Genomic DNA, 22732 nt, shown 5'->3' with positions numbered 1-22732 from the left:
TCGCAAAAACTATTATGCATATTCCATTTGCGAGGACAATCTCTGAATATCTACAAGTTTGGTATGACGAATGACTGGTGATTTTACTGTGAGAAGCGCCTATAAACTATTACAAAACGGTTCCCTACTTTCTACTGATGATACATCACATGCTGATTCTAGACATTTTTACAAAAAGCTATGAAATTTACAAATACTTCTGAAAATTAAAACTATGATTTAGAGATTTTCATGGAATTTTATTCTTACTTTAGTCAATCTAAATTATAGAAAGATTACAGTGAATACTTTGTACCCACGCTGCTGCAATTCTATGGAGGATTCTATCCATGTGTTTCATGACTGCCCTATATTAATATAAACTTGGGTTAGTCTTAATCTCTCATGGATGCTGAATAATTCGGATAATAGTTTCTGGGATTGGGTTACCTAGGTGTTTCGGATTGCTACCAGTGAGCAATGTAGAATTTTCTATTGTGGGATTTGGATACTTTGGACAAGCCGAAATCGCCTCGTACATGAAAGGAAAATTGTGTCTGGTAAGGAGATCTCGGATTGGACCATAAGTTATGTTAAAAACTTGAAGGGATTGAAAAGGAAAAGCTTATCTGAACGAGAGATTTTGATAAGTGGGAACCCCCTCATGAACCTTTCTTTAAGATTAACTTTGATGGGGCCTATGACCCCCAGCATGCAAGATCTGGGTCAAGGGTAGTGGTGAGGAACCCAGTGGGGGAAATATTAGCTTCCAGAGCCGTGGGTCATAAAGCAATTTCTTCTTCGCTCGCTGCTAAAGCGTAGGCGTGTGTTCAGGTGCTGCGACTAGGCATTCACATGGGGGCAGAGTGTGCAATAATCGAAGGGGACTCATTGACAACAATAAAGAAAGCCAACTCAGATAGTGAAGATAAATCGGAGATAGGAGCCATTACTAAAAACCTTCAACAATATAAAGAGAACTTTCAACAAATTATTTTCAGGCACATTTCAAGATCGGCAAACTCTCTTGCTCATCATTTGGCTAAAGAAAGATTGAAAAAGGGGGAAGATAATAACCTGAGTGGTGAGTCCCGAATTTCGTACGCAGGGCAGAAGATAGAAGAAGACAATGAACCCTGGATGGACGGTGCGTTTACATGCGGTTAGTGTAAAAACAGCGGTGGTAGTGAGATTAGATACTGTAGCGATACTATAGCGTGAGACAAAAAGTAAACTAAACGCACCGCACCGCATCCAATCGCCCATCCAAACTCACCCTGAGTTTGGAGATTGGAAGGTTTCTGGAAGACAAGCAATAGCATACAAAGGTTTTGATTTTTTGTTTTAGAAACTGCTATTTCTTAGGTATCTGGTAGGTGCATTTAATGGGAATTTAATGGTGATTTGGAGTCCAAGTGCCAGTTTGACTGGATAGAGAGTGACTTTTTCATTTCATTTTTTCTTTTTGAAGTTTGTGGTTGGGTTTGTTTTTGTTTTGTTGTTTTATTTTCTTTGGGTCTGTTTCTCATTTGTTTTGGGCCTTTGAACTTGTTTTTTATTTTTAATTCTTTTTTTTCTATCCAGTCCAATATTGCTTTCAAAAAAATTATGCTTTTTCTATCGATTGTTGATTGGTATCGATATTGTTGTCAGTGCAGGAGGACGTGGGTTCAAATGTGCTGAAGCTCAGGGGCTAGGGATAGTTTTAAGTATTGTATCAAAAAGAATAAAAAAAAATTTATATCGCGAGTTGAAAACACCTACAAGCCCAAGATCTCTTGAACCCGTAATATCAGGATACATTTCTGACAGGGATATAGTATTTGCTACTTACACGTCTCACGTATCCATTTTTCAAACATGACAACTCATACCTACCACAATAAAGTGACAGTAGATCAACTAAATCTCAAGGAGACTAAAACCAATACTTGGATTAAACATGGCACATTGGGCAAAACCTCACATATGTGGATTAAGTCTGAACCGCTTTAACAACTTTTTATGTTTAACGTTTTAATCTTTCTATGTTGCTTATTGATTTACCATTTGATGTATCAACATCTTTTGGCACACCTCACGCTTCGAATTTTTATTTACTATATACAAGTTTGTCATAAAAAAAATACTAATCTTTTTAAAAAGGCTAAACGGGTATATAAACCCCGTTGGTGAAAAAATCAATTAAGTATTTCTATGAAAAATGTAACACCTCCTACTTAATCTGATAACAGACCCGAGCAAGAGATGTCACATTTAAAATTTTCAATAACATTTCATAGCATTCAAATGCTTAATTTACCATTATTGGACTCAATTTCAACTTTTGAAATTCATTTTCGTGTTTTATATCAAAATTTATACATATATATCCACCATCCTATTTAATTTTATACATAATTATTTATCAAATATTTTATGTAATCGAGTATATAACTATTATGTCAATATTTAGCCCCTATACCTCAGATTTTACAATTTTTACAAAACAGTCCTTAAAATAATTTTTATGATTTAGTCTCTAAAACCCCAAATTTACACAATTTTACAATTCAGACCCTGAAAATTAGATTCTATTATTTTTACAGTTCAGTCGTAAATCTCAGTTTGCATATTTTTGCAAAACAGTCCATTTTCCAAAATTTCTAGATTTTACAAGTTAGTCCCTACTATTAAAATTTTGTAAAATTTTCAAAAATTAGTCCTTGATTCTCAAACTTCAGATTTTAGAATTTTAAATTCTCAAATCATATAAATCAATACTAAAACACATGTACAAATTGGTTCTTTTAAAACATGCTAATTTAAGTACAATTTTCCTATGCTTTAGATACCATGTTTATAGTCTTATCATAAAAATCCAAACTTTAATTTCTCTATTTAATTACTTGATTTTGAAATTTTACATAATTATAAATTTAATCCTTATTTAATTTTTTTATCAAATTAATCACTTCAAAGCATCCACCAAATTATTCATAAAATCATTCACCATTCACATCACACATGAACGTAATATTTCACCCACATCCATCTTCATCTTCGAGCCTCCATGATTGGTTCATGTGACGATGCTCTTGAATTAGAAATGGATGTGATATCTCACTTTAATTTCAAAGAATTTAAAGTTAGGCATATGCTTGAATAAGAAAAGTACAAATAAATGGAAAACTTTTTTTTTCCTTGTCTCCTCTGTCCATGCACCCCACGTTGGGGTTTCTATTGAAGAGAATAATTTCTCCTCATCTCTCTAGATTTTTCTTTATTTTTCTTTAGTTAATTAATTAAATTAATGGTTCACATTTAATTATTTGATTTTAATCCAATGGCTATAATTTTTCCATAAAATATCTCTCTTTTATGATTTAAAAATAAAAAACAACATTTAATGACAAATTTATCAAATTGCAATTGAAAATATTTTTTTGTCATATTTAAGACATAAGAGTAAAGTAGTCCTTCTATCCTTTTCCATTACTCGTTTGTTTGATATGTAAATCTTATTTATTCATGGTATAATTACAATTAAGCTATTTTCTCATGAAATAGTTAAATTATACTTTGGTCCCTATATCTCAATTTTCCAATTCTACCCATCAATTCACGGCCATTTGATATTCATAAAAAAAAGATATTTCTTAAATTTTTGCCCCCTTTTCTAAAATAGTAAATTTGCACTTTTAGTCAATCTTCATCTGTACTAAAATTTTACTATCCTTACTTTCTTTTCCAATATCAAATTTTGACCTTACTATTGATTGTTCAATTAATAAACTCTTATTTTTTGGAAAAAAAATTGTTATTAATCTTTCGAAATACCACTATTAGTGGCAATAAGATTTTTGAGGTGTTACGAAAAATGCACTCAAATAAACCCTCAAACTCTCAAATTGTATCTATTAGGCTCTTTGACCAACATTTTTTTTATCTTTGACTGTTATGACATTGATGTGGCAGTTAACGACACTAATTTGATCGTTCCAATCAAAAGTTTTAAATAATATTTTATTTTTTTATTTTTGCTAATATGGAGCGACACATCAATCTTGTAATGATCAAAGACAGAAAACGTTGATAAAAGAGCTTAATTAATAAAGTACGTTTTTTGCGAAGGAACTTAATGATTATATATAAAATATGATTTTAATAATCAAAACATAATTTATTGTGATTTAATAAAAGAAAAAAAAATCAAAACTATAAAAAAAGAGAGATTATTTTGCAATGATTTAAGAATAAAATTAATCAAAATGATAAAATAATACAAAAATAACATTTCAAAATGAATCTTACATTATTTAAGAGATGATAATAATATTACTTTTTCTCTGAGACATGACATGTGTTCAACAAGAAAATAAATAAAAACATGACATTTTTGCTTTTCTTTCTCATAATATCAAATTTAGCCCTCAACATTTACCTTTTATATCAATTTGGTCATTTTTAAGCTAAAATTAACCCTCAACTTTTAAAAAAAGTTACATTTGACCACAAATTTTTCAAAAGAATCTAATTTTTATTTTAAATATAAATATGGACTAAAACATTAATTTTTTAAACATAGAATTGAATTTTTTAGTTTACAAATACTTTTTTATAAAATTTAAATTATTTATTGATGTTATAAATAAGACAAATAGTGTCATATTAATATGAAATATACATGAACCACCACGTGGGCTACTATGCCAACATCGTTAAAATAAGTTTTAGTCAACATTTTCGTAAAAAAAGTTATTTGACTTTTTTTGCAAAGATATATAATAGCTAAATTTAACTAAAAAATGAATAATGGTCAAATTGATAAAAGATTTAAATATTGTGGGCTAAATTTAATATTGTATTTTTTGGATGAAATAATGAAAAAGATGAGGTGAGTTTGGTTTGATTTGATTTGGTTTAAATTGATAAGATTTTATGAATTTTTTATAATAATTTGATTCGTTTTGATTTGATTCGATTTTCAATTTTTCTATATTGATTTTGGGTTTTAGATGTTATCTTAATAAAATTAGCTTTCTTTTGTGGCTTTTAGACATTATTTAGTAAAATTTCAAAGTCATTATCATAAATATTTTTAAAAAAATACTTTTAAGTAATTAAAAAATTCAATACCTATTTTTGAAAAAAAATTATTTACTAATTATTTTTATTATTTTAAATATAAATTATTTAATAAAAATCAAAATTAATTACAAAATAAATAAAAATAGAATTCAAGTCAATTTATATAAGAGTAACTTTTTTTAACTTGTGTTTTAAAAAAATCGGCTAAACACCACAATTTAGATAAATTTTCGATTTCTCAAATATTTTACTCAACTCTAATAAAATGCCATTATTCTGTATGTTTTTGGTAAATTTAGCTTTTCTACTATAATTATATAATTTTCATTTAAAAAATTATCTCATACATAGTTAGAGGTGGATTTAGGGGCTGAAAGGAGCCTCGACCCTTTCTATTTTGATCCTTTAAATTTTAAAAAATTTATACATGTTTTTTAAATGTGAAAATGAATTGTTTTAATAATTTCTCTTAGTTTGGTGTGAACTTTTTAGTCACGAAATAAACAACTCCACCGACTACCAAATCTTGGTCAACAATTCACAAGTTTTGCCATAACTGCAATTAATTTCAAACTTTTTAAAGTTAAATTTTACTATTAATGTATGTAATATGTATAAATTGTCGTAGATGGTGAATGACAAGTTCTATTAATATAACAAAGGCTTTAGCCTTAGCATCAATAGAACATTATGACACGTTGACAATTAATTTTGTTACAACTCAAACACACATATTTGCGGTGATTGTAAGCACTTAATATGATAAGAAAATAACCCTGGATGGTCTAAAGTGGCAAGCAAAAATCGATAAAAGAATCGAGCATTCACCAAACTAAAGAGGACGACAACAAAACCATCCCTAAAATCACTTGTAAAACTAAGATTGTATGCATAAGCATGACTAAAAAACGTGCTACAAGAGCAAGCAAAAACTTCTAAAATTGAAGACTTGTTAAACAATGAAAAAACAAACAAAAAATATACAAAACTTAAGACAACACGAATCCAAATCGACTCGTGAAATAATTTATTATTTTGAAATACTCTCAAAACAGAAACATATTAAGGAGCTGACGAATAGTCACCCACTTTTCAAGAAAAACTATTGGTGGCCAGTGGAGTTTTAGTAAACAACAGACACCGTCATCTGTCCATCGCAATTTATGAAGACAACAAAGATACCCATAAAATAGACATGCAAACTGAAAAAATGAGAAGACATGTGAAGTGAATGAAAAGAAAAAAAAAGAAGAAATGATTGGTGGGAGGGAAAAAATGAGGACGACTGCCAGCTCGAAGTCTAATTTAGTTATTTTTAATTTCTCAATTTTTGAAAATTTAAAATTTCAATTTTGAATACAAGTTAAAATTTACTATTACCAAAATTTTATGTGGCAATATCAACTTACTATTTTCATATAAAAAAATCATATTATTTTAGATAATAGATTTAACAATTATTGCTTGAGTGAGAGTTGAATTATCAAAAATTTAAAAAATATAAAAACTAAAAATGATCAAATAGCCAATAGGGACTAAATTCATGACTTATGGACCAACAATTGAATTTGACCTAAAGGATTTAAGTAGTTAGATTATGTTATGAGTCCTACTTTACGAAAGCTGTGGTTTTAATTCATGTATTTTAATTTGGTATTTTTTTAGTCCATATATTTTTTAAAATTTAAAATTTCAATCCTCATCAAAGATTTGGTGCAACAAATATATTATTATATGTGTAATACGATATTAGCTTGTTATTTTCATATATTACTCACTAAGAACTCAATTAATAGATTAACGAGTATTATTTGCGTCAAAATTAGAATTTCAAAATTCAAGACGTATAGAGATTTAGGATGATCTAATTTGAAAATATGTATCAAATCTACGACTGTACGCATCGTACATAACTAGTAATTGAATTTAACCAATTTGTTTGACTACTATTATTTAAGTTAGGACTAAAAATTTAAAATTCAAACAATATAGGAACTAAATCAATAACTTTCGTGAAATATATAGACTAATAACATAGTTTAACCATTTAGCTATTATTTAGTTCAAGAATGAAATTCTTAAAACGAATTAGTAGCATAATTCTAACTTAAAACATAAATTTTACTTTTTTTAGTAGATTATAAGAAGATGATAAAGCCCTAACAATAATACGATTAACGCGACTTGAATCTAAACCACACCTAATAGGTTAATCACCCTGAACATCATCCCAACACAAAATTAAAACACACACCTTATTTTCTAATGTAAACAAAAACAGAGTCACATTTATATATATATATATATATTATATTATATAGTTCTATTGGTCATCAATTTTGCTTCCTGCAACATCAACCACAAACCTATATCGAACATCATTTTTCTCAAGCCTCTCCATAGCTGTGTTTATATAATCCATCTTCACCACTTCGACCATTGAGGTCAAAATTTTCTCCTTACAAAAGGCCAACATCTCCTCTTGTTCCTTCATGCTCCCAATGAAAGTCCCTGCAATGGACTTCCTCCCTGTTTCCACACAAAGCTTTAGACTCATGGAAAAATGAAAACCCAGAAAGAATTTCAAATTGGACTCACCAAGCATGACCGTTGGGGTGAGGAATTGAAGAGGGGTGTTAATAACGCCAGTCAATATCAATTTCCCGTCGATTCTTAGCAATGAAAGGTAAGGCTCGAGAGGGTGAAAAGCAGGCACGGTGTCGATGATGTAGTCGAGTGATTCGGCTGCTTTTTGCATCGCTTCGGTGTCAGAGCTGACTAAGTACTCATCGGCACCGAGGTGCTCTAATGCCTCTGTTTTTTTCTTATCGGTAGAGCTTATGACAGTGACGTGATGTCCCATTGCTTTCGCCATCTTCACCCCCATGTGCCCTACTCCTCCGAGTCCTAATATTGCTCCTCTTAGACCACTCTCCTTTAAGCCGAAGTGATTCAGTGGGCTGTAAACTGTCACCCCGGCGCATAACAGTGGTGCTGCTTGTTCTGGTGCTAATCCATCTGGGATTTTCACCACAAACCTGAGAAACATAACAATAAATAAGTTCATTCAAAAAGAAAAACAAAAGAGAGAAACAACCACAACTCGAAAGAACTCGAAAGAATTAATCTTTCATAGTAAAATAATCATAAAATATTCTAATTAAATCTTTAAAATATCCTTAATCATATAAATCTTGCACTTTCATCAACTTAGTAATCAATTCGAATTCCGAACATTATATATTAATTCGAATTAATAACTAGATTGATAGATGTACCTAATTGTCATGGTACTTATATTTTGAGAACTTAATTAAAATTATTTTGAAGTTTAAGGATGGATTTTTAATTATTAAATTGACATGGTTTTGTTGAAGTGGTGGGCGATTCTTACTTTTGATCAACAACCATGGAACCAGAAAAGCCACCTTGAGTAGGTTTACCGTCGGTATAAACATCATTGAACGTTCAGATCTTCTTAGCACAGTATTGTTCACGGTCGGTGTTGCATGGGCTACAATTCTTGCAACATCCAACAACATAACCGACGCCGACGATGTCTCCGGCAGTGAACTTATTTACACCCGATCCTACTTCCACCACCTCACCAACCACTTCATGCCTGAAAAAAATAAACCAAACTTAATGAAAAATCACAGCCCAACAGGGTCAAAAATCATGAACTTAAATAACATGGCAGCTAAAAAAAAGAAAAAGTACCCAGGAACCATTGGGTAGTTTGACATGCCAAGATCATTTTTGGCTTGATGAATATCAGTGTGACAGATTCCACAACATATAACCTTGATGAAAACGTCTTCTGAACCAGTGTTCCTACGACATATATACACATGATTATGTTAAGAACAAAACCAGAAAACTGAACCTAAAAAAGAAGTGAAAAAAAAAAACCAGTAAAATTAAGAATACCTAAGAGAGTAAGTATAAGGAGACAAGATGCCAGAAGGGTCTCTAGCTGCCCATCCAGTTGTTTTTCTCTCATTTTCAAGGCTACCCATTTTAGGTTTTTGATCAAAAGCTATTTTGGGATTGTGTTTTAGAAAAATATATTTTATTTTTTGGTATTGTGAATGGGGTACCCACGCATTCAACAATGGGTATTTATAAAGAGGAAAAAGTAGAGCATGATTTGTGGTCCATGAACCAAAAGGGGGCGGGGGGCGGGGGGCGGGGTTTTGGGCTTCACTTATGCAATGCCATCTCAGCACTGCGTAGGTCCACAGTAGGTGGGTGAAAGTGAAAGATGGGGTAAAACTAAAATGGAGGACCTTATTTAGGAGGAATTGCATTTTGTTTTTTTAAAAATAGGTAAATTAATTTATGTTATATTAAAAAGCAATCTGGTTATTTTATTGAAAATTTCATCTATTTTAATAATTAAAATTTGGTCAATATATGTCAAAATGAGGTACGCATAGCACATCACATATCATTATCTGATTATTCTGTCACCAACACTAGTTTTTAACAGTAGAAATTGATGAAATTTTTACTAATAAGGCCCAATTTACTCTATATATGGACTAATTTATCTATTTTTTAATAAAGAGGGTAAAATATAATTTAACTCCTAATATAAGAGCATCCATGATATTTTTACCAAAGATGGGTACAAAGTTGGAAGAAATGGGGATTGATTTTTTTTCAAAGTATTTGAATTAAGTTTGAATTCTAAAATTATTATTGTTGGGAAGGTTATATCTAATATCAATCTCGACATGAATAGATTAATCTCAAACCATGGGATGGATGAAGACAATTCTCAAATAGTGAAATGGAGTTAAAATTACTATAAAAGCTCTTGTATTAAGTGTCAAATTATATTTTACACCTTTACTCAAAATGAGCAAATTAATTATTAGATGATAGATCAAAGAGTAAAGTGGTCATTTTTGTTAAAATTTCATCCATTTTTATGGTCAGAAACTGGTGTGATACTTCATTCCGAAGTACAATACCATAAAAATGGATGAAAATTTTAACAAAAAGAAACTCATTTGTTTATTTTTTAAGTAATAAAATTGATGATGATTTAATTTTAAGAATAAAAAACTTGTGGTTAATTGGTTCACCTCAGCCACATAGAAGCATCAAATGTCCTTCTCTTTCCTCTTTCTGATGTAACTAATGTTTTAAAAACCCAACTTGTGATGGAATCATTTAGATAAAAAAGAATTTAGTTACCTTTTGATTGGTTTAATCCGCAATTTAACAATAATTAAATAATTAATTAGAAATTAAAAAACTTATAAATTAGTTTAGCCGCCTCGGCTTTTGATTTAGATATTAAGTTAACAGTAATAATTTTCAATCGATTCGTGTTGGATATGATCAGAACTTATAGTAAAATTATTTAAAAAAATTAAAGGAATAAGCAAAATTTCAAAGTCTGATATTAATTTTAACATTCTTAATTGGATTGAAAATTTTGCATCCAATGAAATTATGGCACGTGTCTTTTGCGTTGCAAAGTTAGCCTTTAAAATAGTTGAAATTATCATTAGAGCTATCCGCCGTCGCTTTCGGGTGGGTTGGAGTTTAGGCCTTCTAAATTTGGAGTACCAGACTTAATGGCTTACATCCCCTGTTGGGCTTCCAATAAAAGTAAAACACTTTAGGGTCTAATCATTTACACTTTCACTTACGGACTCTTGTTAGTATTAATTTTATCGGTATTAGTATTGTTATCAGTACAAAAAGACGTGAATTCAAATAAATATGATAATAAAATTTATATCAATTATGAATTACACCATGAATCCCTAATATTCTTAAAAATAAATATAAAATTATTAACAATTAATCAAATTCGTTAATATATATGATTCGATAGTTCACTAATAATAATGTACATAATTTTAATAAAATATTTAAAAAATTAGAAATTGGTTTATGAAATTTAATAAAAGACTAGTTTTCTGGTGTTTTAATCTTTGTATTTTTCGAATTGGTCAATTTTAGTTTTTATATTTTTGAAAATTTGAAATTTTAGTTTTGAACCAAAAATCTATTTAGTTGAATTCAATTATTATTCATGTTACTCATGCACTATGTGTATGATTGTAGATTTGCCTCATATTCTCTAATTAGATCATTTTAAATCTTTATACTTATTATATAATCATAATAAAACAAAAATTACCCAACCCGAGGTTCGACCCGATATAATAAAAAGAAACCTAAACCCCAAAGTGAGGGGGGATTCCTTCTAGAGCTTCCATTTTTTCTCAAGAGCAAGGGATACCGTTTTCTCTCATTTTTTGGAACTCCGTCTTTACTTCCGTTGATTCTTTGTATCGACAATACTTTTTTTAAAAAAAAAATTTAATAAATTTAGCCTTAACCCAAATGACAATCATAATCTATTAAGTATTAACTAGATTTTTAGTGAGTAATATGTGAAAATAACAAGTTGACATAGCATTACACATATGATAATATATTTGATATGAATCTAATTTGAAAAATAGCATAACTCAAATGAATTTAATTGTTATTATGTGATAAGGATTGGAATTCGAAATCTGAAAAATATCAAGATTAAAAATACCAAATTAAAGCATAAATGTTAAATCTACAACTTTCGCAAAGTATAGGGACTAATAACAAAATTTAACTAAAAAATTGAAGAAGGGTAATAGATATAATTGATCATATTATTCTCACATACACCTGTTGAGCTGAGTGGTGAGTTACTCGTATAATGTCGAGAGAGTTTTGCTTTCATCCGATTTGATTCGACTCGAAATTTATTCAAAAACCCAACTCAAAAAACCCGATATCAAAAATATGAAACTAAACAAAAAGAAAACGAAGAGGACGATGGAGAATTTATAACTTTGTTCAACAGGCTAATGGTGTATATCCTGACTCGGTGCATCACTAGCTCTATGTCCTGGACCACTCGTACTGGGTCCAGAATTATCCTTTATCCCCAGAAATGATGAACCCTTCTCGATTTCTTCCACCGAGCTCGCTAACTCCAGTCTCCTCGGTGACCGAACACTTTCAGTTTCGGGGATGAAGAAAATGGTGAGTACTAGCAAAATAAAAGCAATGGCATTCACCAAACGTGGTCGCCTCGCCATTGTTGAATGTGAATGCATATGTATTTGGCTACTGATTTTGCATGTATATATAGGAAAATTTTCTCATTCATCGTTTTCGGAGTTTTTAAAATTAAACTAAAACAAATGAAAACACATGTAATTATATATAAAAAAATCCCATATATATTAAGTTTAATTTATAGTGTACTTGCATGAGAGTTGTGAATTTGCTTAGTCCAAAGTAGCATCATGTGAAAATTTCTTTATTTTCAACTCAAGGACTTCCAAGTTGCCAGAATTTTGGGATCAGTTTGAGAAAACCAAAAAAAATAGAGAAAATATGTGTGCATTGAAAGGAGAAAAATTATTTAATTACACTTTTATTTTTCATTTAATAACATTTTCCTGTTTGGTAATTTCGAGTAAACACACTGATTATAAATCAATTTTGTATTAGTGTTTTTTTATAATTTTTGCTATATATTAGCAGACGAATATTAATAGGTGTTTTTTTTAAACTAGCAATTTTGTATTAGTGTTAGAATCAAATTAAAAATTTTAAGGTCAAAGGGACAAATTTTATATTTAAAAAATCTAAATTAAATTATAATTTTTGAAAGAGATTTAAAATGGCAATTTAACCATTTGAATTAAGATGGCCTAAAGCTGCTAAATTAGCCAAATATGTCGAAAAACTTTGTTAATCGGTCATATAGGCCGAATTTTTGAAAATTTAGCGAAATAGGCCTTTTTTTTATAAGAGTTGCTGACATGTCAGGGAAAGCGCGCCGAGCCAGACGTATTTTCTTTGGAATTTTTAGAAAACGCTTCTAGCTGGACACGCTTTCTCAACATGTTAGCAGAAAGCTTGCCCAGCTGGACGAGCTTTCATACATTCTCTCTAAAAAAGACGTATTTTCCTAAATTCTAAAAAAAATGACATATTTAACCAATTAACATTTTTTTTTACGTATATGGCTAATTTAGCCGCCTAAAGCAGCCATCTATTCCATAGATTAGCCCCTAAAGAAAGAAAAAAAAACTAAAATGTTGCCATAATTTGATGTATGAATAGTAAAATAGGAGAAAAAAAAATTAAATGTAACATACATGTAATATTCGTCACATGAGTAAATTTATATTTTAAATGTCACATAAGATTATTAATTAAATTCAATTTTTAAATAAAAAATACTAAATTTTTAAAATTAAAAGTTGAGAACTTAAATTTCGAGTGAAAAGTAGTGGTAGGGCAAAACTAGGGGGCTGGCAAGGGCACCCGACTCCTCAAAAATAGAAAATTTTTCATTTAGGCCTTTAAAATTTTTAAAAATTTAAATTAATAAAGATAAAATTGCACTTTGGCCCCTTTAAAAATATAAAAAAATTGACTTAATCCTTTAAAAAATATAAAGTTAAAATGGTGAAATTACATTTTGTGCTATTGTAAAAATTATTATTTAATTTCGGCTCCCTAAAAAAGTTTCTGGTTTCGCTTCTGAGTAGGGGCGACTATAAAGTGGTTAGGATGGGCCATGGCCCCGCCAAAAATGAAAAAAAAATTTAGTCCCTCCATAAATGATAAGTTAATACATAGTAATGTTGTACTTTACTCTGTAAATGAAAAGAATTATGTTTAGTTCTGTTAAAATTTATGAAATCATAAATTAATACATGAAAAAATTATAATTTTACCTTTCAAAAATTTATAATTCAATTTCAACCCCTAAAAAATTTTTTTGGGTTCACTCCTAATAAAGAGTACAAAGACTAAGAGTAGAATTAGACCAAAAGAGGGCTATGTGACTTAATTTATGCTTCTTCGGATTGAATGAATGATAGATATTGAACCCAAGTTCTAACTCGTTATTCAAATATCCATTTTCTTTAAGAATAATCTAAGTTCGAATCAAATTCATTTTTGGTGAAGTTCTCAGTTTTTGTCATTGAGATGATTAACATTCTTTAACGTTTATTCAAAATAAATTATGAAGAGAAATGCATGATTATGTATAAATTAAATGAAACTGAATATATTTAAATAAAATTTTGAATTCAACAAATTTATGAATTTAATAAAAAATAATGTATTTAAAATTTCTGTTAAATTGAACCCTATGTGATAGTCTGATGGTCAAGAGTATTCACTGTCCCAAATATGACTTGGGTTTGAGTTGCGTTTATTGGGTTTGTAGTTCATATTTTGTCCTATTATTGTAATTCACTGAAATTTGTGTTAAACCAAATTTGTGTCTTAAATCATGAATATTGTGACTAATCAACGGGAGGAATATTCTTCAATCTCACGTTATTTAAAATATAAATTTTTAAATTATTTTCTTAAATTTTATGGTATGAATATATGGGCCCCGAACACGTGCAATAACATTACTAACATCTCGGACTTGATGACACAAACTTAAAAGTCAAACTGCATTTACAAAACATTGTAGATAGATTATTGAAAATTAACGAATGAAAAAAAAAAATATCTATTACAGATTGAGTCTTAGTTTGATTGACATCAATTTTATTGTCAATGCAGGATGTCTTAGGTTTGAGTGCGCTGAAGTGCATTATCCTCCTATTTTAAGGATTGGAGGAGGGCTATGAGTAGTTATAGATATTGTATAAAAAAATAGATAATTTATAAGGTTATTAGTTTAAAACCGGGTAAATTTTTAGAAACTTATAAAACTACGAAAAAACAAAGGCATTATTGTAATATAGGTTTATATCTCGAAAAAGCTTTTAAAAAAATGCAAAAAACTCAACTAAGTTATTGTATTAAATTTACATCCAATTAAACTCTTGTTGTTAACTAAAATAATTAATTAATCTCCTCCATTAACAGTTTTCGTTATTGATGATATTATCTGTTGAAATAAATTGGCTGACCAATCAGATGGTGACACGTGAATTTTTTTATTTAATCTAATATATTTCCAATAAAAATAATTAAAAAAATTTAAAAATTAAAAAAATTGTAAAAAAATTATAAATATTAAAAGAATTAAGATTGACATAAACTTATAAAAACTTATAAATATTATAAAAATTCCAATAAATTATAATTTTTTTAAAAAAATAATAAAACATATTTAAAATATTGTAAAAATGTATTAGAAATCTTAAAAATCATAAAAAATATAAAAGAAATATAAAAAATATTAAAATTCATATAAGCTTATAAAATATATATAAAAAACCATAAAAACTTGAACTGGATCGAGTAAGTCGATTGGACCGGTTAGATCGAAACCGAAAAAGATACAGGTCCAAAAAAACTAGTAGATCAGTTGACCTAAGAATTGAGGGATTGAATCGATTTTTTCTATATTTGAGGCAATATTGAGGGTAAGTCATTTTCTTGTGATTTTTATATTTTTTAGGTCATGAGGACTTGTAACCCCTAAAGTTTCAACTTATTTGTTGTTTTTGCCAGATTAAGTTCATACGGAACTTATACTTTATTTGCTACAATGTTGAATTGGAGGATTGCTTCCTTTTCCTTTTTTATGACTGTTTCTCCCAACAATATTATCTCTAAGGTTCAAACCTACGTTCTTCCATTAGAAGTGCAATGTGCCTTACCGTTGCATCAAATCACATATCGGTTATTTAGCAAGGTACTTATTTAATATATATAATTATTTAAAGATTGTTGTCGTTTTTCATTGGTGGCCAGCAGATTCGTTTTGTCTTAAGATACTTTTTGCCACTATTGTTTTGTCTTTTACTAATTTTGGTTCTTTTTACAACACGGGTTCGATTTCCTACACTTCAAACTTTATTATTTGATTTGGCAAATTTTGGAATATCTGTGAGTTAAGTCCTTTTGGCTTTGCATACATTTATAATTTAGTCCCTATTTTAATTTAATTTGTTTATTGAAATTAGTTTTTTTTCTTGATATGGCATAAAAAATGATTGTAAAAAGATATTTTTTTTAGAAAATCTTTAAACATACATAAAAAAATTAGTCAACTTATTAGAGTTGTGGTCCAAATTCTTATTAAAATAAAATACAAGTGGCAAGATAAGCGGATCCACAAGGGCGAAACGGCACAGGCTGCAGAAATTTACTTCTTCTGTTTGATATTGATTTGAATAATGTATTTTAACCTTATTGCACTACTTCTATTAGAGGTTGATTAGAATAAGGTTTTCTAAACCTATAAATAGACGCAGTCTATACTCATTGTAATAACTCGAATTCGACATAGTAAATTTTCTTCTCTTCTGCCGTGATTTTTTTTTCCGAAAGGGTTTTCACGTAAAATTTGTCTGTTCTATTTTTCTCTCTTTTCTTGCCATTATTGACATTCTATTTTTTCAGAACTAAGTTTTTTCCATAAGTAAAAATTTATTTAAAACTTTGTTTTTAAAATTAAAAAAAGTAACATATCTATTATTTCTAAAATTATTTCTAAAATAAAAAAATAAAATTTTATTACTAAATTAAAAGTATTAGATATGTTTTATTTCTAAAATTAAAACTTTATTTCTAAACCTACGTATATGCGTTAAGATTTTGAATCATATATATATAAATTTTATCTTTCAATTTTTTTTCATAATTGAAGCATAAAATATATTTATAATATTAAAAATTTATTATATTATATTTAAAAAAATTTAATATATTTTTTAAGTTGTTTATATCATAACAATTTTATACACAATATTCTTCTTCTTTTGTAATCAGGGGTGAAATCAAAAAATTTTGTTAGAAAGAACAAAATTAAATTGTAATTTTTACACTAATAAAAATGTAATTTCATCATTTTAATAGTCTATATTTTTATAATTTTTATTTAATTTTATTTTTATCAATTTAAAATTTAAAAATTTTTGAAGGGTCTAATGAGGGTCTGGAATGTAATTACCCTGGTATATTCAGTTGCTTTAAGTTCCAAGTCCTACCACTGGTTATCTTCGAGCCTTATCTCTCTCTCGCTCTCCTTCAGTTCATCACCGTACCGCGCATAGATCTATAATATCTATCAATGGCGTTGAATGAGGGCCAAGAAGAAATCCATGTACTCATGGTGACATTAACAGCCCAGGGTCACCTTAACCCCATGCTTAGACTTGCCAAACGCCTGGTTGATGAAGGCCTTCACGTCACCCTCGCCACCACCCAATTCGGTTGCCACCGTATACTCAAAGCCGTCACGACAACCACCACCACCACCGACGCCACCAACTTCATGTCCGGGATACGACTTCTCTCTTTCCCGGACGGGTTCAACCTAGACTACGACCGCGGTGCCAATTTAGACCATTACATGGAATCCTTAGCCAAAGCCGGACCCCTTAACCTCTCCAACCTCATTAAACAACATTACCACCGCACCAAACTCTCTTGCATCATTAGCAATCCCTTCGTTTCGTGGGCTGTCGATGCAGCTTTGGAGAATGGAATCCCTTGCGCCATGCTTTGGATACAACCATGTTCGCTTTACGCCATTTATTATCGGTTTTACAAGCTAAACCAGTTTCCCACCACATTAATAAGCAATATGATTATTGAGCTACCAGGTTTGCCTTTGTTGCACACCGAGGACTTGCCTTCGTTCCTTCTTCCATCAAATTCTTTCGGAGGTGTATTCAAGCTGTTATCCGATATGTTTGAAACCATAAAGAAATATAAATGGGTATTGGCCAATTCGTTCTTTGAGCTAGAGAAAGAAGCCATTGAGTCAATGACCGAGCTGTGTCCGATACGACCCGTTGGTCCATTGGTACCTCCTTTACTACTCGACCAACACCAAAGTCTTGACGTTGGTATCGAAATGGAAAAACCAGACGAAACCTCCTTAGATTGGCTAAACAAGCAACGACCCCATTCAGTTATATACGTATCATTTGGTAGCTTAGCCGTCTTGTCGGCCAAAACAATGGAAGCCATAGCAACAGCTTTGAAGAACACCAAGCATCCATTTTTATGGGTGGTGAAGACTGCAGGCCAGTTGCCGTTAGGGTTCGAAGAAGAAACCAAAACTCAAGGGCTCATCATCCCATGGAGTCTACAGACAAAAGTTTTAGCCCACCCATCGATCGCTTGTTTTATAACACACTGTGGATGGAATTCCATGTTGGAAGCATTAGTAGCTGGTGTACCAATGATAGCATATCCACAATGGTCTGATCAGCCAACAAACGCCAAGCTTGTTGTCGACGTTTTCAAGGTTGGTCTAAAATTGAAGGCTGTCCCCAATGGAGTTATTAGCAATGAAGACATAGAGGAATGTATAACCCAAATGCTTAGTGGGCCGGACTTTGAAGGGTTCAAGAAAAATGCTGCAGTGTTGAAGCAGGCCGCCTGTGAAGCAGTCACTAGCGGGGGATCCTCAGAGCGGAATATTCGGCTGTTTGTGAATGAGATTGCTCGGAGATCTTGATCTCTTTAGTTTATTGTGCTAAATTGTAAGTAAATTGGACCATGCAGGTACGTGGGTTGGTTCAGTGATAAAATTTGTGAAAATTTTAAATGAGTTTGGTTTGTTTGGGGGTAAGACTACAAATTAATAAAATAAATGTTGTATTTTTTAAATAGTAAATGTTAATTTTGTGAAAATTTAATTTTATTTATATCCTTTTAATAGTATGATGATTAAATCTATCCATTTAATAATCAAAGGATTAATCTGATTTATCCCTATATATAAGGACCTAAAAGGTAATTTTACCAAAAAGTACAGGTAATGTTTTGATCATTAATTTTTTTTAAATATGTAACTAAATAATTTTTATTAATTAAATAAATAGAAACACATATTTATAGTTCTTCTATAATTTTTAAAAGAAATCAACTATTAATCTAACGTCACTCATCAACGAATTTCAACTCAGTTGAGAAATGATTTAAAATCTTGATTTTTTTACAAAGTTAAGTATATTATTACGAGAATATATATAATCTACACATAATAAAATTTGAATTTGAATGGATTAAAATGAAAAAAATTAAGGATTTAGAGATCTTGTTTAAATTTCATCAATTTTTAATTTATTTCTAGTTTAAATAAAATTATATAAAAATTAGAAAAATAATCTCATAATAATATCCTCTTTTGAAATAAATCTTTATACGAAAATATTTTATCAAAATTGATATTAAATTAATTTATTACATCAAATTAATTAAGATAGTAAAGATAAATTTAAAAAGAAATGCACCAATAGAGGATTTGCATGGGAGGTTTGGACGTATCATCGATGTGTCATGTGTGCGCATGTTGTCGTGGTATAAAGTAGAGAACTGAGAACAAATCCTTCAATTACTTGAACTCCATTCTCATAGCCTTCTTTTAGAGGATATTGTGCCAATCAACACCTCATTGAGAGCGACACCTCGTCAAGACTAAGTTTGTGAACATACATATGCATACTACCTCGCCATTAACACGTGTTGGTCATTCCTTGCATGAATCATGGGACCTCAATCATCTTCATCCTATCGCTACCTATCTAGAGAACTAGAGTGGTCTTTAAGTGGTTGATCAAGATGCGACTTGTATCGTACATGTATCAAGATTCAAGCTAAGAGAGTGTGACCCCTTAACTATAAGAATAGTACTCCTCCACCCATGACTCTTCGCATGACCTCCGTCATATGAGCCATTACATTCTCCTTCTCTACTAATTTATTATCAACAACATGAATAATGGCATGTGACATGATATTACCATATCACTCAATCATTAATTTATAAAGAATTGAATAAAATTTAAAATTTCATAATGTCACATTAAATTTTTATACAATTTTTAAATAACTTACAAATTCGTTTAAATTCTTAAATTAAAGAAAATGACGCACTTAAACATGTTTGAACTCACAACTTTCAGATTGCTACAATAAATATAATATTAACTGAGCTAATGTTGTTTTTCGATATAATTAGACAATCAAATTTAAACACTATATGGATAATATATTTATTTTGGAGATATTTTTACAAAAATTTTTGTGCGAATGTAAAAGAGTTTCAAGTCAATATTAGTTTGATAGAGAAAGGGAAGCAAAAGGTGGAAAAATCCACGAGACAAATACCAAAAGATAGGGATAAGTAGGAAAAATTGAGAAATTGAAATTTAACTTTAATTGAGGTGTTTGAATGATCTATAGAATATAAATTAAAAAATTATAATTATTTATCATGTAAAATATAAATATTTTATATTTAAAATAGTAAAAATAATTTATCGAACCATATCTTTGGGTTGAACTGAGATCATAGATTATTTCTAGCCCATCAATGAAGATTATATTACTTGAAGAAATAAATTGAGAGAATTGGATCGGATTGAGTTTATCTAATCCCTTAGATCGAGGAAGTTAGATCAAATTGGAACGTTGAAGACTTATTAAGCTGCCAATAGTCCAATGTTTAATTTACCTTGGTTGTTATTAATATATTTTTTTCAGCTTATTTAATTATTGTTTAACAGGGATTGTGATAGATCTTCACTATGTTAGCAAGTCTCGAAAAATTCTATATAATTGAGAGACTTGTATAGGTTATGTACCGTGAATTGAGAGCACTTAATCTGTTCAAGGAAGGAACACTAATTGTGAGAGCGCATTTGAGATTGTAAAACCTTTGTGTTGTGGTTTTACAAACTAAATTTACAGGGGGATAATTTAGTGGTGAGAAGTCTACTCTTCAAAAATGCAAACAAGGGCAAATCCAAAAAAAATTTAGCGGGGCCTAGACCTTAATTATAATTTTTCCATATATCAGAAATAAACTTATTATGTCTTAATTTATAATTTCATCATTTTTGAAGGGACTAAACATAATTTTATTCATTTTTATGGGGGCTTAAGTGTAATTTCACTATATTAATTTATAATTTCTTTATTTATAAAAAGACTAAATTGATTTTTATCATTGGGGTGCTATATATTTAATATCATTACTTTTACTTAATTAAGCTTTGTAGACATAAGAAAATTGGATTGCGTAAATAAACTTTATTATCTCCTACTTACTTTATATTTTCATAGCACTCGGAAAAATGACAACTTCCCCAAACACTTTGTTGCTTGGAGTAGTCACCTTCAATTGGCACACTTTTAGGCAAAAGGTTGATGGCTATCTAGTATGAGGTGAGAGAATTGGGAAGAGAAAAACACTTCGCATTTGTCTTTCTTTCTAAATTATTTTAATTCGGCTTTGTATTTGGGTCAAGGCGTTTCTCTTATTCAAAATATACTAATAATGTCTTTTCGTTTGTCAGATGATTAACTCAACGTTAAATGCTAATTTAGATATGATATTAAGGTACTATAATTCCGTTCCTTAAATATTAAGGGTCTCTTTAGATGAGCGTATGGTTTTTTTTTGTTCACGTTACAGTATCGCTATATTATCTAATTTCATCGTCAACATTGTTTTTATACTAACCGTAGGTAAACACACTTCCCATCTAAAGAAACCCTAAGATCCCATCTGGTATAGTAGATGCGAAAGAGGGGTGATGTGTTAAATAATACTCATGTATTAAAAAGATGAGTGTTACTATGTTTGGTTGTTGAAAATTGTGATACCTATTAGTATTCTTGTGTTTTGACAAGCGTTAAAAGATAAGTATTATTTGTGAATGTATTATATTATCCTTAAAATTTTAATTTTATATTATTTTCATTATTTTGATAGTAAAATAATTTTAGACATAAATTAAAATATAAAATATTTTATCTATAAAACTATACATTCACATGATGAATCATAAGCAAACACAACCTACACCCAAATAAAAACACTATAAAACATTTGATTCCTAATAAAAATCATTTAAGCAATTGATAAAATATTGTGAAAAGTTCCAACATTTAGTTATCATCACTCAAATACATTACAGAACTATTAAAAATATGATAAAATTGAACTTAAAAATAAATAAAGAGAGAGAGTTTAGAATTTAGAAACAAGTTCAACTTCAATATAAAAATTAGAAGAGAAATGTCGATTGAATCTTAGTTCGATTGACATGAACATTGTTGTTAATATAGGAGGATGTGAGTTCGAGTGATCTGAAATGTATTATCCTCCTATTTATAAGCTGGAGAGGGGCTATGGGTAGTTTTAGACATTGTCTCAAAAAAAATGAATATAATCAGAACCTATAATGATTCAAAATCTAAATAAAGATGAGAATTATAATTTATTTAATTACATGAGGACATAATTGAAAATTGATATAAATTAAATTACAAAATTTTCCAACCAAGGGTTTTTTTTTGTAAGTTTCCTCTTATTCTAATTAATTAGTTTTGTTGGATAAAACTTTGCAAAATGAAGTAAAAAAGCATTTGCATGGATTCTCAAAATAGAAGTTTGCTTGGAGTAGTCACCTATAATTTGCACATTTTTAGGCAAAAGGTTGATGGCTATGTAGAACTAGGTGAGAGAATTGCCTCATAAAAGATAAAATTTTAAATATATGTATACTTATTATATGGATAATTTAAATTTTACATATTATAAAAATAGTCCTCTTAATTTTAATAGCATTGTGTGTTCTTTTCAATATGATAGATACAAGCCATCCATGTAATATGTATATATGTGTTATAAATAGGGTAAACTACCTAGTTA

At 29.5% G+C, this 22732-nt stretch overlaps 1 protein-coding gene, 1 long non-coding RNA gene and 1 pseudogene across 2 annotated transcripts; 1 reads left to right on the top strand and 2 right to left on the bottom strand.

Moving 5' to 3' along the window:
* On the bottom strand, positions 1 to 1471 carry LOC107908875 (uncharacterized). Its single transcript, XR_001687118.2, has 2 exons — positions 1057 to 1471; positions 1 to 939 (listed from the first exon to the last, which is right to left on the bottom strand). It is a non-coding gene; the product is annotated as an uncharacterized lncRNA (long non-coding RNA).
* Positions 1472 to 7152: 5681 nt separating this feature from the next.
* LOC107908874 (cinnamyl alcohol dehydrogenase 1-like) lies at positions 7153 to 9136 on the bottom strand (annotated as a pseudogene).
* A 7837-nt stretch (positions 9137 to 16973) lies between these two features.
* Positions 16974 to 18678, top strand: LOC107908873 (UDP-glycosyltransferase 84B1). The gene has a single exon (XM_016836157.2). It carries the CDS (start codon positions 17129 to 17131, stop codon positions 18524 to 18526), a length of 1398 nt encoding a protein of 465 aa, XP_016691646.1. The 5' UTR covers positions 16974 to 17128; the 3' UTR covers positions 18527 to 18678.
* The last annotated feature ends 4054 nt before the right edge of the window (positions 18679 to 22732 follow it).

This window comes from Gossypium hirsutum, chromosome D02 (assembly GCF_007990345.1).
Source record: "Gossypium hirsutum isolate 1008001.06 chromosome D02, Gossypium_hirsutum_v2.1, whole genome shotgun sequence".
Classification (NCBI taxonomy): Eukaryota; Viridiplantae; Streptophyta; class Magnoliopsida; order Malvales; family Malvaceae; genus Gossypium; species Gossypium hirsutum.
Note: the sequence above shows the minus strand (reverse complement) of the source record. Positions and strands in the feature narration are given on the sequence as shown.

Coding starts and splice junctions, on each gene's coding strand:
- LOC107908873 (XM_016836157.2), top strand. CDS start 17,129: ATGGCGTTGAATGAGGGCCAAGAAGAAATCCATGTACTCATGGTGACA.